The sequence below is a fragment of the Urocampus carinirostris genome, chromosome 16 (assembly GCF_059441175.1).
Source record: "Urocampus carinirostris isolate Australia breed hairy pipefish chromosome 16, RoL_Ucar_1.0, whole genome shotgun sequence".
NCBI classification, from domain to species: Eukaryota; Metazoa; Chordata; class Actinopteri; order Syngnathiformes; family Syngnathidae; genus Urocampus; species Urocampus carinirostris.
In genome coordinates, this window is record NC_142364.1 from 4,823,071 (window position 1) to 4,839,660 (window position 16,590).

Sequence of the window (16,590 nt, forward strand, 5' to 3'; positions counted from 1 at the left end):
AGACGGACCGACAAAAGGCGACTGTCAGGACAGCGTTTAAATACTGACAGGGAGCCAATCTGTCAACGAGCTTTAGCTAGTGCCCACGGGGCCGGGCCAATTGGGCGCCATGGCAACCGTGACAGAAGCTGGCGCCACACGGCAGGGGCCTATTGGGCGCCATGGCAACCGTGACATATAAAGATTATAAGGCGCACCTGATTACAAGCCGCTTCCAGTATATTTTAAAGGAAAAAACACGTTGTACATATATAAGCCGCACCTGACTATAAGCCGCATGTGGCCACATTGAAACATGAGATATTTACAAAGAAAGACGGCACACAGAAAGAGTTTTGATAATATACGGTACCTTAACCCCTTCATGTTCCGACAAATACGTATCTGTACGATGTCAACAGTCACTGAAATACCTCATGTCACATATCATTGTAAAGCTTAAACTCTTGTGATTAAAAATATAATGACCAGAGAAACACCACCATCAGTCTGAAACACGATACCCAGAAATTATAAAGCCGAAGTAACTCACCATTACGTCCCCTGTCCGTCTTCAACTTCTTTAAATGTCCGTGATAATGGCTTCCTTACATCAAGGACAATCCATAGGATCTAACCGTATTTACTCCAAAACACACAATAGTGCCGACAGAAAAAATACACCTAAAAGCATTTCTGCATCATAAGAGATTCCTTGTAATACGTTCGTCTCGCCACATGTAAACAGACTCGTAAAATAATTCCCAATATAGTAGTTAGCCCTCCCCTTTCGATTGACACCTTTTCCATGATAAGGGTCTGTTCGTGCTAGTTTTATTCATGCACCAAGCTCGAAGTTACATGAACTCAAGTTTTCCTTAACACTTATATTCCACCTTTCTCACGCTTACCCTTAGTGCTTGGGCGCCCCTGGCGGCCATTTGAAAAAAAAAGCATAAATTAGCCGCATCATTGCACAGTCTGAAGTTTACGATACTATGTTGATACTATGTTATTACAATGCAATTACCATGTTAATTATTAGAGGCAGGATTATGTAGACGAAGAAAATAGTTTAACTAGAAAATCACAATGACAGTGCTGGCAGTGTTCTCGTTTGCCCGCGTCCCTGCGTCCTAAACCCATCATTTTTGCTGGGTACGCTTTGGGTCGAATCAACGCGCGTCCCCGGGACGCGACTTTTTTGACACCAAATTGTCATTATTACCCGATTACTTTTTTTTTAACAAAGATTTACCGCACTCCAAACTTTTCGTCAGGCAGATCCGCCATTGTTGTTTTGGTCCCGCGTCGATCTCGGCAAACGAGATCTGGTTGCTTCGAGATGACGTCCTTGTTTTGGTGGTTGTCGAGTGAAAGAGAAGTATGCCTCCGTAAAAAACAGTTGGTATTCGGTGTAAATCAACAAAAAATTGGTCATTTCTTCAGTGTCGGTAATAAGTCGAAACATAATACAGAAAGTGGTAACAACGGCAATAATTCCGGCACGAAAAAATGTTGGAGAAATTCTTCAGAAGACCGCGATGGCAAGGAAAACACGTGTTTTGAAGCGAACGATTCGACAAAAGAATACTCCTAGCAAGAAAAGGACTTTTCTGCCAAAATGGACTCAATTACAGTATATTCCTAGTTACGCTATGAGGAAGATGATAATGGAGGCTACATGTTCTGTGATGCGTGCACCCAGCGTGACAAAAAAACTGGATTGCATAAATCATTTCGCAATACGAACATTCAGAAAAGCACATTGGATCGGCACAATGACAATGAAAACCACAAATTAGCGATGGAAATTCCGTTGCTGCAATTGGACCTTGAGAAGGCATTACAATTGTGGCGGGACAGCAAACCACGAAGAATATATGAACTGAAAAATCTGAAGTGATAACTGCTTTGTATTACCAATTAAGTGTGATGATTAAAACTGAATGAATATATAGATTTATATTATATATTTGTCGCCGATTTATAATTTCAACCTCGATAAGACTAAATTTTGGGGAGCCATAGCTCTCTGTTGGGACCCATAGATTTTTGAGCATGCGAGTCCCCGGGACCCATCACTTTTCACAGCTAAAATGAACCCTGCACTTATATTCCACCATTCTCACGCTTACCTTTAGTACTGACCATGCGCCTTATAATACAGTGCGCCTTATATATGGATCAATATTAAATCGCAAAGACTTCCAACTAACTTGCAGCCGTCGACTAGATTTTCCCCCTAACGCCCAGTAGTCCGCGGTGTATGCTGGGATTTATTTACCGGCGTTTCATTGGCTAACCAATGTGTCAATTATAATTTGAATCGATCACTATTGGCTAAGTTTGGAGGTAAAGGGGGTGAATCCTTTTTATCATTTACAGGCTCGCATAGGCTAAAGGGGCGAAACAAAGCCTGCAATTGGCCGAAAAAGATGAATGTGAATAGCATGTTGGGTTGATGGCATAGAGTAAACAGTATTTTACTATTGTAAATATTTTACTCTCCTGGATTTACTACACTCACGGATATAAGAGGACCATGCACATTATTATTGAACACAATGACTTTGGTGAGCTACTCCCGCTATATATTTCCCCAGTATCTGGTTTCAGACTGAACTTGATGTTTCTATGATAAGCGGTGCAGATAATGGATGGAATGGAGTGTCTATTTTTAAATTAAACTCAATTCCAAGTGTTTATTGTCATATGCACAGTAAAGTTGCGAGCGAAAAAGAAAATAGAAACTAAGGAATGGTTGGGATTTCTTGAATCCCAAGACTTTAACCTTCCGAATGATATTTGGAACGATGCATTTGAGTGACATCGTACGGACACCGCATCCGCACGTGTCTACTACACGTATTTGCTTCTTTGCAAGATTTGGGAATGTTAAGGGGGTAATAAGTTGGACTGAACTATCTGACTGTTTTGTCCACGTTCCCATTGTAGCGCCTTATAATCCGGTGCGCCTTATGTATGGAAAATATAGGACCAAGAACTATTTTTTGAGGGTGCGCCCTATAACCCGGTGCGCCTTATAGTGCGGAAAACACGGTATATATTCAATACTGAATACCCAATTTAGGAATTTCAGTGTACTCTTCTCTTAGTTCCAGGAACTGCATCTACCGGGAGTTTATTTTCTCGTATTGCATAAAAAAAAATGAAACAAGGGTAAAAAGTTCCACTTCTCACTTTGTCTTCAGCTTAGCTCGCTCGTCCCATACTTTGCAAGCCCCCAATTAACCTACACGTGCAAAAAACTTAATGAGCTTTCTTTCATTTTTTTCCCCATTTTACTCTCGAGAGGATTTATGGCAATGTTGTTCTTGGATCTTGTTATCTCTGTGTAACAAGGCCCAAAATTTATCAAATACAAACAAAGCGTGTTGTACACAGAAAAAAACTTCACTTTTCTTAATAATTATGTGAATTATGAAGTGGAACAACGGGCAGCACGGCGGTACAGTGGTTAGCGCGTGTGCGGCACAGTTCTTAGGTCTTGGAAACCTCCTGTGTGGGTTCAAATCCAGCTACCGGACTTACTGTGCGGAGTTTGTATGTTCTCCCCGTGCTTGCGTGGGTTTCCTCCCACATTCCAAAGACATGCATTTCAGGTGGATTGGCCGGTCCAAATTGTCCCTAGGTGTGAATGAGCGAGCGAGTTGTCTGTCCCCGTGTGCCCTGCGATTGGCTGGCAACCAGTCCAGGGTGTCCCCTGCCCACTGCCCAATGATCGCTGGGATGGGCTCCGGCACCCCCGCGACCCTACTGAGGATAAGCGGTGCAGCTAATGAGATGAGATGAGATGAAATGGAACGACTTCTTCCTCAGCAGGGTTGGGTAGGGTTACTTGAACTGGATTACTTTCAATTACTTTTGGTTTACTCCAATACCAAATATGCTAATACAAGACAAAAGAAACTAAATATGAATCAAATGATGACTCACAACACGTGGTAAGCTTTCTCTCCTGGCTTTGATCTCTTTGATCTCCGGCCAAACGAACATCAAATGCGACAGAAACAAAATGAAAATAAATCCAAACAGCTTGCCAACATCATTTTTGCCGTTCCATGTGTTCCGTTACTCCCTAAGCCTGCACAAAATGTTTATTTTGTTTTTTATTAGCATATTTGGTGTTGGAGTAATCCAAAAGTAATTGAAAGTAATCCAGTTAAAGTAACCCTACCCATCCCTGTTCCTTTTGAGATGGGTAAAACGAATGCTGGTGTTAAGGACTTCCATTGAGTTTTTCATACCGAATATTCTGGGCACATATGAGGTACAGAACAAGATTTTTGATTCACATATGCAGTCAAAATGGCTGACTATCACTTTTATCCAAAGAGGGGATGCTATGATTGGATACCTGTCGCGCTCCAGGGCTCCATGCCCTTACAAACTGTCGTATTTTCCCTTACAAAATACAAAATAATCTTATACCGTTTTTTTTTTCCAAACGTGTTTATTCATGTAGTGTAACATGTTATATTGTACATGTGTTTCGTTATATCATATGTATTGTTAATTAACGAAGAAGCGCAAGAGACAAATGAGCTGCAGGTTGAAAGATGTCAACTTGATGTTTCCAAAGCCAGGTGCCTCGAACAAAAACACCTCATCTCATCTCATCTCATTAGCCGTACCGCTTATCCTCAGTAGGGTCGCGGGAGCCCATCCCAGCCATCTCCGGGCAGTGGGCAGGGGACACCCTGAACTGGTTGCCAGCCAATCGCAGGGCACACGGGGACAGACAACTCACTCGCTCATTCACACCTAGGGACAATTTGGACCGGCCAATTCACCTGAAATGCATGTTTTGGGAATGTGGGAGGAAACCGGAGTGCCCGGAGGAAACCCACGCAAGCACGGGGAGAACATACAAACTCCGCACAGGAAGTCTGGAGCTGGATTTGAACCCACGACAGGTTCCCATGACATGAACTGTGCCGCACAAGCGCTAACCACTGCGCCGCCGTGCTGCCCGAACAAAGACACTGTATTTGTATTTCTTTTTCACTCTCTCTCTCTCTTTTTCTTTTTTTCTCTTTTCTCTTTCTCTTTTCATACCCTTTGCGCTTTCTTTTTTCTTTTCTCTCCTGTCTTTCTATTTTGCTTTGGATATCTTTACTCCTGTCCCTTTTTTTTCACCCTCTCTCACGACTTTTTATCTTTTGTTTCTCACGCTCTCTCCCTCTTTTTCTTTCTTTGTTTCTTTGTCCCGCCCTCTCTCTTTTCCCCTCCCTCTTTCTCTTATTACTTTATCTCTCTTTTTATTTCTCTTTAATCTACTAGTCCGGCCCCCGACAGAATGTTTGTTGTATCATGTGGCCCCCGAGTTAAAATGAGTTTGACACCCCTGCTCTAAGCACTATGTTGTGAACAGGGTTGGGTAGGGTTACTTTAACTTGATTACTTTCAATGACTTTTGGATTACTCTAATACCAAATATGCTAATAAAAGACAAAATAAACTAAATCTGACCCACCCCACCCTGGTTGTGAATATGTTAGCTTTTTTTACCCTGACTGTTGTGTTTACTTGGACCCAAACGCAGTAAAATACGCGCATTGCTCATAGCCACTCCTAACTAAATTAATTGCAATAATTGTAAATGATAACTATAACCTTATCCTCCTTGTTTTATCACCTTATCTTCTCTGTTCCTTTATCTTCTTGGGTTTTTTACCTCACTGTGAATGTGTGAAACTGGAGTGTCATGCCCAATTTCGTTGTCACAATACGTTAACCCATTTTGTAACAATGACAATAAAGGTATATTCTATTCTATCCTATTCTAACTTTTAGCTAGCACAGTGTGATTAAAGTTACCGTCGTGTTCTTCAGGCGTGCTGGAGAGCGGAGTCGGCGGCTCCGGGGCCGATGTGGCCCTTTACTCGGGTTTGGCGGCCGGCGTGGCGACGGTAGCGCTTCTCATCGTGGGCGTTACGGTATACCGCCGCAGCCGCAGCGATTACGGCGTGGACGTCATCGACTCGTCCGCCCTCGCCGGAGGATTCCAGTCCTTCAACTTCAAGACGTCTCGACAAGGTGACAGCAGCAAGACGTGTATTTAAAAACCCTGGCATGATATCATGGACGCGGATCCTCATGAAGAATGGATTGACTTGAAGTTTCGGTGTACGCAGCAAAGTAGGCGTAAATAAATCATAAAGGCGTGCTAGCATGAATAATTGAGCCGTCATTTCATGTTTTATTGTATGATGCTTACTACGCACGAAGTCGATAGCCGGGACAGGAGAACAAAAACGTGGTCGGAGTCAGAAACGGGTCGTAAGTTGAGACGGGAGAGCAGACGTGGTCGGGATCAAAAATGGGTCGTAAGTTGGGACGGGTGAGCAGACGTGGTCGGGATAAAAAACGGGTCGAAGCCAGGGGACGGACGGGAGCAATAAATGGGACAGGTGAGAGTCAGGGTCGAAAAAGGCTTGCCTAGTATACACTGAGGTTCGCAGACGGACTGACAAAAGGGGACAGATAGGAGAGGGTATAAATAGGGACAGGGAGCCAATCAGAGTCCGAGGCAGTTGGCGCCAAAGGAGCGGGCACAGGTGATACCAGAACGGAAACAAGACCCAATTGCGTTACGTTTCTCACAAGTTTTATTAAAGGAATGAGGAAGGGCTGCGCGGGAAGCAAGTCGCTCTCGTACTCGGATTGTGATCCGAACACAGAAGTGGATCTTCCGTAGCGAGCGATGGCGGTGTCAAGGACGGAAAAACAGATCGATAGCCGGGACAGGAGAGCAAAAACGTGGTCGGAGTCAGAAACGGTCGTAAGTTGGGACGGGAGAGCAGACGTGGTCGGAATAAAAAATGGGTCGTAAGTTGGGACGGGTGAGCAGACGTGGTCAGGATCAAAAACAGGTCGAAGCTGGGGGGACAGGCGGGAGCAAAAAACAGGACAGGTGGGAGTCAGGGTCGAAAAAGGCTTGCTTAGTGTACACTGAGGTTCGCAGACGGACTGACACCCTGGGATTGACGAGTTCAAATTGTGACAGGGAGCCAATCAGAGTTCCAGGCAGTTGGCGCCAAAGGAGCGGGCATAGGTGATTCACATCGGTAATCATGACAATCCATGCTAGTCTACTTAGTTATTTATCCGGACTATAAGTAGGGTTCCTACAAGTGCTTGAAATCCTTGAAAATGCTTGAATTTTAACGTTTTCAAGTTAAGGAAAATACTTTATTTTGGGTGAAGCGCTTGAAAATGCTTGAAATTGTTGCCCCTGCCATGTTTCTTGGCAGTCTGACTTATAGACCACACAATAAATGAAAAACATTTTTAAAAAGTGAAAAGAATGCTGAGACGCCTGCTCTGGTGGTTTGTCATTATGTCGTTGTCTTGTGAAGCGTCACCGCCCCCTACTGGTCGCACCCAAGAGGACAGCTCTACTTGGGAAACCTGTTCTTTTGGCTCGGCTCCCAGACGGCTCATCGGATTTTTTGTCTTTTTTAATGAAATAAAACTGTTAACCTTGGTGTGAGTGATTTGACCTGGTTGAGTAAAGTAGCGGGTGGATGCAGAGGAGTTAGGGGACGGTGACAATGGATTGAAAGTAGAACTTGCTTCAATCGTCATTTTAAATACTAATTTTGCTTGTCGATTGGTTTTGCCCATGAAATGCATCAAGGGTAGCAATTTGTGTGCCTTCTTTGTATTTCTTTCTAATCTCAATCTTCACTTTAATGGTTATCATGTTTTTGCCTCTCCCTTGAGCAGGACTGCAATCCTTGCGAATAACGGAAGCACAAAAATACAGTGTCGTATCACCGTATCATCTTTATGAACATTTCCAACATATTCTATGGAAAATGCTGTAATGAGGGGTTGAAAAACATCTTAAAGTGAAAATGTCATATGGCGGGGTTGCTGTATCCCGGGGGTCTACTGTAATATAATAATGGCAATAAATACTCGTCTTTCCACAGGCAACCCTCTGTTGATCCACTCGTCTCTACAGCCCGACTTGAGTGTGTCTCGCACCTACACAAGCCCCATGTGCTTTCAAGACGCCATGGACAAGGAGCTCCTTGACCCCTTGCCCGATCTCAAGGTCAAAGGTAACTACTAACTACTTGGGTACTTACAGGTGAGAAACAGACACTACAAAGTACTACAACTGCTCAGTAGTACGGTAAATTCCGGACTCCAAGCTCGTCAGGACCCTGCGGGTAAAAACCAAAAATCAGCGGGGAAATGTCTGGTACAGAAAAGTATCACATTGTGCCGCAATTGAGAAACTAGCGCAGCAGTCAATAATAACAAAAAATTTCTCCAACATATACGCAGCAGTACGACGAAAACATTCTTAAAACAAAGCTCAATGTACTCTACTCTCTAGAATTCAAAAGCCTGTACAATTCACACTAACTGAGCCATGCGACTGATCTTAAGCTCTCCCATCCTTTGCACAAATGACAAAGACATAGAGAGAGAACCCAAGTATTGCTACTACTGCAGCTACTATTGCAGCAGTCAATATTAACAAAAAAATTATTTAACATATACGCAGCAGTACGACAAAAACATTCTTATAACAAAGCTTAATGTACTCTACTCTCTAGAATTCAAAAGCCTGTACAATTCACACTAACTGAGCCATGCGACTGATCTTAAGCTCTCCCATCCTTTGCACAAATGACAAAGAGAAAGAGAGAGAAACCAAGTATTGCTACTACTACATAGAAAAGTACTATACATGCCAACAAGTTACTTAGAGGGAGTACGATAATTATCGGGCTTACAGGATGGGAGAGCTTAAGATCAGTCGCATGGCTCAGTTAGTGTTAATTGTACGGGCTTTTGAATTCTAGACAGTAGAGTACATTGAACTTTGTTTTAAGAATATTTTTGTCGTACTCCTGCGTATACGTTAGAAATATTTTTTTGTTAATATTGACTGCTGCAGTAGTAGCTGCAGTAGTAGCAATACTTGGTTTCCTCTCTATCACTTTGTTGCGTTTGCAAGGGATGGGAAATCTTAAGATGAGGCTCATGGTGTCACGGTTGCCAGGGCGCCCAATTGGCCCCGCCCGTGTGGCGCCAGCTGCAGCTGGTTGACAGATTGGCTCACTGTCAGTATTTAAACTGTCCTGTCACTCCCCTTTTGTCGTTCCGTCTGCGAATCTCTGTTTTTACACGGCAAGCCGTTTTTCGCCTGTCCCGTTTTTTGTTCCTGTTTGTCTCCCACTACGATCTGTTTTGATCTCAACCACGTCTGGTCTCCCGTCCTGAATTACGACCTGTTTTGATCTCGACCACGTCTACTCTCCTCTCCTCTCCTGGCTTTCGACTTGTTTCTGATCCCGACCACGTTTTTTGCTCTTCTATCCCAGCTACTGAATCGGAAGCGGTTTGTACAAAAACAATGTTTAGTCTGCAAGGTGTCCTTTTCATTGTAGGGATGGCAGAACGTCCAGACTTCCACCCTCAAACATTCCCAAGAGGTCTGTCCCCGGATTACCGGGGAGTGGTGGCGGGCGCCACGCTAGGCCGAGGAGAGCGGAAGCTGTTTGTCCCCAAGGGGGCGCCACCGCCCGCCGTCAGACCGCGGCACAAAGCTACTGCCATCTTGGGCCACGCCGGTGGACGCCTGGTGGTGCCAAACACAGGTTATTCCTTCCATACTTCTTCACTATGTCTGTGTTTTCCTTCATGGTTCACGGATCACTTAACCTCCTCGGCTGTAGGGGGCGCCACCTTCTGTGGTGTGTCTTGGACAGGTACCGCCTGGCAAGTCAAGTCAAGTCCAGTGTTCCCTCTAAGCTGCACATTCTCAGCGCACAAAAAAATCTAGCCAGTGCACAAAAATCAGGGCTCAAAATTACTAAATAAGAAGCGACTCAAGTCAAAGTTACAGTTTATGAAGTTTAAAATACACGGGTTCCCCCGACGTTGCGTCCTAAATGCCATTTTTGAAGTCGAGTCGAAGGAGAACGAAGTTGAGTAAAGTTAGTAGAGTTTGTCGAGAACCGGCTTCTTCGGCTCGGCTCACTAAAAGGAACTGGCTCTTTCGTGTCCTAAACGGCTCTTCGGGTTGTTTTTCTTCTTTAATCCCAACATGACCAAATAGTATGTAAAATGATGCACAAAATGACTTAAAGGAAGGGGGGAATAGAACAAAAAAGAAAAAAATACCAAAATGAAAAAGTAGTGAAAAGGTGAGAAAAAAAGAAACAAAAGGAAGAGAAAAAAAGGAAACATTTAGAAAAAAAGAAAAAGAAATGTAGGAAAAAAGTAAATAGGAAACAAAAAGGAAAAAGTAACAGCTTGGAAAAAAATAAACACAATGAGTTTTTTTTTAAAGGAATTTAAAAAAAAAAGTAGAAAAAAACACGGAAAAAAGAATAAAAAGTTTGTGTTGCATTCAAATAATTTCCAATTACTTTATATCAAGTGAATCTTTTTGACAACATTGTACTTCCACTAAAAATGTGATTAAGTACAGTTCTGTATCTTACAACCGACTCAATAAGCCCCCAAAATGTTAGTATTATGCGACAAAAGATATCAGGAAATAAAAAGAAAAGAAACATAATTTTGCATTGCCTGAAACTCAGCAAAATGTAACTTAATGTCAAGTTTTGCACACGTTTGATAATGACTTAGTTGCCACACTTGGGATTGCCGTTGCTCACTGTCGTTTCAAGCGTTGCTCACTGACATTGTGTGAACGCTCAGACCCGCAAGGACAATTACAGGGAACATTGTTACTTACCCTACTTTTTGTCCTTACCTCTTTCCATAATTCTACTTTCCACTATCCTTTTGGTTGAATCGCCTCCTCCTTCGCCAACTTCTCGCTTTTTTTCCTTTCCTCCAGGCCTTTACAAAAAAAAAATCACACAGACACTTAGCGAGCAAGGGGGCGCCGTTTCGGGAAATGTTTGACCTTGTCGTTCTTGGCCCCACAGCGAGAATGAGAAAATGTCATCCCTTCATTTTTCATTCACTCTGCAGATGAAGGCCGACAGCTTTGGCCTTCTCGCCAACGCCTCGGTTGGCCTCCGCTGTTTTTAAAGCCGACAAAGACTCCAAACGGCTGCAATTTGCAATAAATTGCAAGGGGGGGGAGTCATTAGGAATGCCAAGGAAGGTTTTTAAGAAATTGGTCAATACAGAGGCTCCATCCATCCATTATCTGCACCGCTTATCCTCAGTAGGGTCGCGGGGGTGCTGGAGCCCATCTCAGCCATTGTCGGGCATTGGGCAGGGGACATCCTGAACTGGTTGCCAATCGCAGGGCACACAGGGACAGACAATTCGCTCGCTCATTCACACCTAGGGACAATTTGAACTGGCCAATTAACCTGACATGCATGTTTTTAGAATGTGGGTGGAAACCGGAGTGCGGAAACCCACGCAAGCACGAGGAGAACATGCAAGCTCCACACAGGAGGTTTGATCTCACGACCTCAGAACTGTGCCGCACCCGCGCTAATCAACTTACGAACATTTGAGTTACAAAAAACGGTAGATACAAACATTTTTTTCGGGATGTTGAAAATTCTTCAAAAATAGATTTTGTACTGTGTGCACCTTTTTCCGAGTAGTGCCTCTCTCCGCCACTACCGGCGTGTGGCGCTGTGAGAGCTTACCCAGCATCCGCCCCGAAGAAGAAATCCACCTCCTCTTTCTAGTTCAATATATTTAAAAACATAATATATATAATATAGTTGAAGAGGCGAAACGAAAGTGGAATAAGAAAGCTTGATGCGGTTGAGAAAACGGTCAGATTGCTTTTTTTTCGTCCACTTTCTGCCACGGATGAGGAAATAGCGTAACTCTTGAAGCCCATCTTCCAAAAGTAAGTTCAACTTCACGTGCCCAAACCAGTTTACCACCCCGGTATCTGGGAATCCGGTCTCACAACTTGAATGGACAGAGTCATTCATAAATGGTTACTGTATGAGGAAGCATTTCATTAAAATTCAGCAAACACCTGAGTCGCCCACGGACTTGTTCTGAAGATAGCTCACCAGTGATGGGTCATTGGGATTTTCTAGGAAATTTGATTTTTAACTGGCCTGATGTTTTAGTGGTTGAGGCTATTTTGATCATACTGCTAATGAATATAACCTAATAACGTAAAAATACACAAGAACTTGTTATTTTAGAAATGTATACGAAACTGGTAGTACTGAAAACACTCTTGGCTTAGAACAGGGGTCTCAAACTTAGGGTGAGGTTGGGCTTTTCCATAAAAACAGCGATGATAAAAACATTCCGCTGTTCTTAAAGGAATATTGTTTTATATTTGTCCACTAGATGTCGCTGTAATGTTTAGCTCAACCAAATATAAGTCCAAGGAAGACTACAAACTACGGAGACTGAAAGAGAGCAAAAACGCGTCTTCCACTTTTTGGCCAGCTTTTCTCAAAATAAGACAAAAAGAAGCGTGTATATTTTTTAAATCAATAAAAACGAAATCGGGAAAAAATGCAATAAAGGAAAACGGGAATAAAAAGAAAGGTAGGGGAAAAGAAAGCAAAAAAAAAGTCAAATGGAGACAAAGAAAGAAAGGAAGAAAAGAAAGGAATTATAGAGAAAAAAATAACTCAGTCTTTGGCTGTCCACTGGTCATTCTGGAGGGACAGTTCATATTTTCATTTTTTCTTTTTATTGTTTCCCTTTTGCTTGTCTTTTCTTTCATTTTTCCCTTTTCTTTTCCTTTTTTTTTATTAATCTTCATATTTTTATTTATTTGATTTGTGAGTCCCCTTCTCAAGGTTTCTTATTTTCCTTGTGCTGAGGTTTTGAGTTTTCCCTTGCCCACCTGTTGGTTTAAGATCAGGGGATGGTGTCATTGTAACCTGTGCAGTCATTTGAGATATTTTTTGATTGAGGGCGTCTCAAATAAACGGAACCTGACTTGACTTGACTTTTCAAAAGTAATATGTTGCGTTTCGGTCACTTTGAGTATTTTCTCTTCTCCCGTCGTGCTTCTAGCACTTGTTTGACGGAATGCTGGGACATCTAGTGAGCAAGTGCAGCGGGACCTCGGTTATCGCGGTTAATGGGGACCAAAACCACCCGCGAATACGGTTAGAGAGAGAGATTCTTGTTAAACAATCAAACAATAAAACAAATTTGAACTTACGTCTTACAATAAGTTCTTTTAACCTCGGATTAGGTTTGCATCCAGGCTGATTTTCTTCGCCCTACAATCGTGGATCCAAATAACCGGTGCATTTTCCATTCGCACCGTGGTCTTATTCTGGGTGTTTACAACCCTTTTGGCCTCTTTCGTGAAAGATATCGCAGCAGTTTTGCGGATGTTCTTCTCTTCCTTCTTTATGTATCTAACAGTGGATTCGTTAAGGCTATATTGTCAGGCTACGCTAGCGTAGCTATTTCCTGCTTTCAACTCACTACGCTCACTACGTTTAATGCTCAAATTGCACAATGTCTGACCATTTCCTGTTTCATGCTGACTATTTTTGCACTATGATGACTTTGCACCAAATGCAATATTGCACAACCGTTACGATACCAACGTTATCACGACAACCCTGTATGTAACATCCCACATGCCGACATTTCTTGTGTAAATACCATGTAAATTATAACTATAGCCTTATCCCCCTTGTCTTATAACATTATCTTCTCTGTTCCTTTATCTTCTTGCTCATACCTCACTATGAATGTGTAAAACTGGAGTGTCATGCCCAATTTCGTTGTCACAATATGTTAGCCCATTTGTAACAATGACAATAAAGGTATATTCTATTCTATTCTATTCTAACTTGTCCAATAAACTCACTTTTCTGTTAATCGTTGACATCTTTCGCTTTTTCTTCGGTTCACTAAATGAACGAAGGGCTTCAAAAAACGTTTAGACTTCAAAATTCACCGCGAGAAAAAGGCTAACTAACTGCGAGCTATGGCGAGAAGCGTACAGTACTGTACTGTATACGAGGTAAGCGTGGTCTACTGTAGTGAATGGGCCAATGGGGAGTCGAGTATTCAGCGAGTGCTGGCCAATGAGCTTGCGTTTATGGCCGTGACACTTTGTGTTTTGAAATTTTGTAAAATGATGCAATTACTAATTCTAATTGAATATTTTGTTTTCAAATTTTGTCAAATCATTTTAATGTAATATTTTTAATTATTATTATTTTTATTTTTTTAATTGATATATATATATATATATCTCATCTCATCTCATTAGCTGCACCGCTTATCCTCAGTAGGGTCGCAGGGGTGCTAGAGCCCATCCCAGCAATCATCGGGCAGTGGGCAGGGGACACCCTGAACTGGTTGCCAGCCAATCGCAGGGCACACAGGGACAGACAACTCGCTTGCTCATTCACACCTAGGGACAATTTGGACCGGCCAATCCACCTGAAATGCATGTCTTTGGAATGTGGGAGGAAACCGGAGTGCCCGGAGGAAACCCACGCAAGCACGGGGAGAACATACAAACTCCGTACAGGAAGTCCGGTAGCTGGATTTGAACCCACACAAGAGGTTCCCAAGACCTTAAAACTGTGCCTGCACACACGCTAACCACTCCAGCTGTGTAAAATATTTACTCTAAAACACATGACTAAAAAAATACACCTAAAAGCATTTCTGCATCATATCAGGTTCGTCTTGCCAGATAACTTACCTTTACAAAAAAACAGACTCGTAAAATATTTTCAATGCGGTAGTTAGCATTCTCTTTTCGATGGACACCTTTCCTATGATGAATGTCTGTTCATGCTAGTTTTATTCTTGCACAAAACTGCACGAATTAGCCGCATCATTACTTAGAAAAAAAGAAAAAAAAAAAAAAACGCGTATATATTTATTTATTTATTTATTTATTAATTTTTTTATTTTTTTCCTATTATTATTTTTTTAGGCCCGCGAAGCTCTGAACCCGCGAACGTCGAACCGCGAAGTAGCGAGGTCCCACTGTAATACACAATGTCTCTCTAGCTTTTATATGAAGGCAGGGTCTTCAAACTATCATCCTGGGGGCCGCAATTGCCACCCGGGCCGTGGGTTTGGGACCCTCGGCTAAGAAGCTCCTTGCTTTATTGATGTGTTGTCCTATTTCCTAAATGATTTGATGTTTTCATCTTGTGCAGGGGTGAGTCTGCTGGTGCCCGTCGGGGGGATCGCTCCGGACACCACGTGGGAGACAACGGTCATCGTCGGCCAGGAGGACAGCAGGTATAAAACGGGTTGGTTAGTTGGTTATGTACAGGGTTGGGTAGGGTTACATTAACTGGATTACTTTCAATGACTTTTGGATGACTCCAATAGCAAATATGCTAATAAAAGACAAAAGAAACTAAATTTGAATAAAATGATGACTCACAACACGTGATAAGCTTTCCCTCCTGGCTTTGATCTCTTTGATCTCCGGCAAAACTGTCGTATTTTCCCTTACAAAATACAAAATAATCTTACACCGTTTGTTTTTTTTTCAAACGTGTTTATTGATCTAGTTTAACATGTTATATTGTACATGTGTTTCGTTATATCATATGTATTGTTAATTAACGAAGAAGCGCAAGAGACAAATGAGCTGCAGGTTGAAATATGTCAACTTGATGTTTCCAAAGCCAGGTGCCTCGAACAAAGACACTGTACTTGTATTTCTTTTTCACTCTCTCTCTCTCTTTTTCTTTTTTTCTCTTTTCTCTTTCTCTTTTCATACCCTTTGCGCTTTCTTTTCTCTTTTCTCTCCTTCTGTCTTTCTATTTCTCTTTGGATTTCTTTCTTCCTCTCCTTTTCTTTTCCCCCTCTCTCATGACTTTTTATCTCTTTTGTTACTCACGCTCTCTCCCTCTCTCTCTTTTTCTTTCTTTGTCCCGCCCACTCTCCTTTCCCCTCCCTCTTTCTCTTCTTTCTTTATCTTTCTTTTTCTTTCTCTTCAATCTACCAGTCCGGCCCCCGACAGAATGTTTGTTCTATCTATTGTTGCCTTTCCATGTATTCCGTTACTCCCCAAGCCAGCACAAAATTTAGTCATTTTATTCATATTTAGTTTCTTTTGTCTTTTATTAGCATATGTGGTATTGGAGTAATCCAAAGGTAATTGAAAGTAATCAAGTTAAAGTAATCCAACCCTGATTTTATGTTAGTTTTGCCGAGATCAAAGCCAGGAGAGAAAGCTTACCACGTGTTGTGAGTCATCATTTTATTCATATTTAGTTTCTTTTGTCTTTTATCAGCATATTTGCTAGTGGAGTAATCTAAAAGTAATTGAAAGTAATCCAGTTAAAGTAACCCTACCCAACCCTGGTTATGTAGTTGTCAATAGGCGAATAGGAGTGACTTTGTTGGTACAGTGTCCGATAGGCGATCAGTGAGCATGTCTTGTTCTTTAAGTGGTTGGTCACTTATTAGTTAGTAGGTTCGTTCCTAATATTGTTGATGGTAAACTAATAGTTACTAGGTTAGCAGGTCAACAACTCTATTGGTTTGCCTGTTATTTACAGTATTATATTGTTTGGTTATATAGTATGGTCAATAGGCCAATTAGTTATCATCAGTCGATGAGTTGATCAGTTTTTTAAGTCATCTCATCAGTGTGTCATATAGTTAGTGGTACTAATTTAATTATGTGTTAGTTTTTGT

General features: G+C 42.1%; 1 protein-coding gene across 1 annotated transcript in view; it reads left to right on the forward strand.

Annotated features, from left to right (window-relative positions):
* LOC148350022 (netrin receptor UNC5D-like) overlaps positions 1–16,590 on the forward strand; it is a 256,248-nt gene that overhangs the window by 212,748 nt on the left and 26,910 nt on the right. The window contains exons 9-12 of the mRNA XM_088320282.1: positions 5,839–6,042; positions 7,944–8,075; positions 9,417–9,626; positions 15,093–15,177. Coding sequence (XP_088176408.1) covers positions 5,839–6,042; positions 7,944–8,075; positions 9,417–9,626; positions 15,093–15,177 — 631 coding nt within the window. The remainder of the gene's footprint in view (positions 1–5,838; positions 6,043–7,943; positions 8,076–9,416; positions 9,627–15,092; positions 15,178–16,590) is intronic.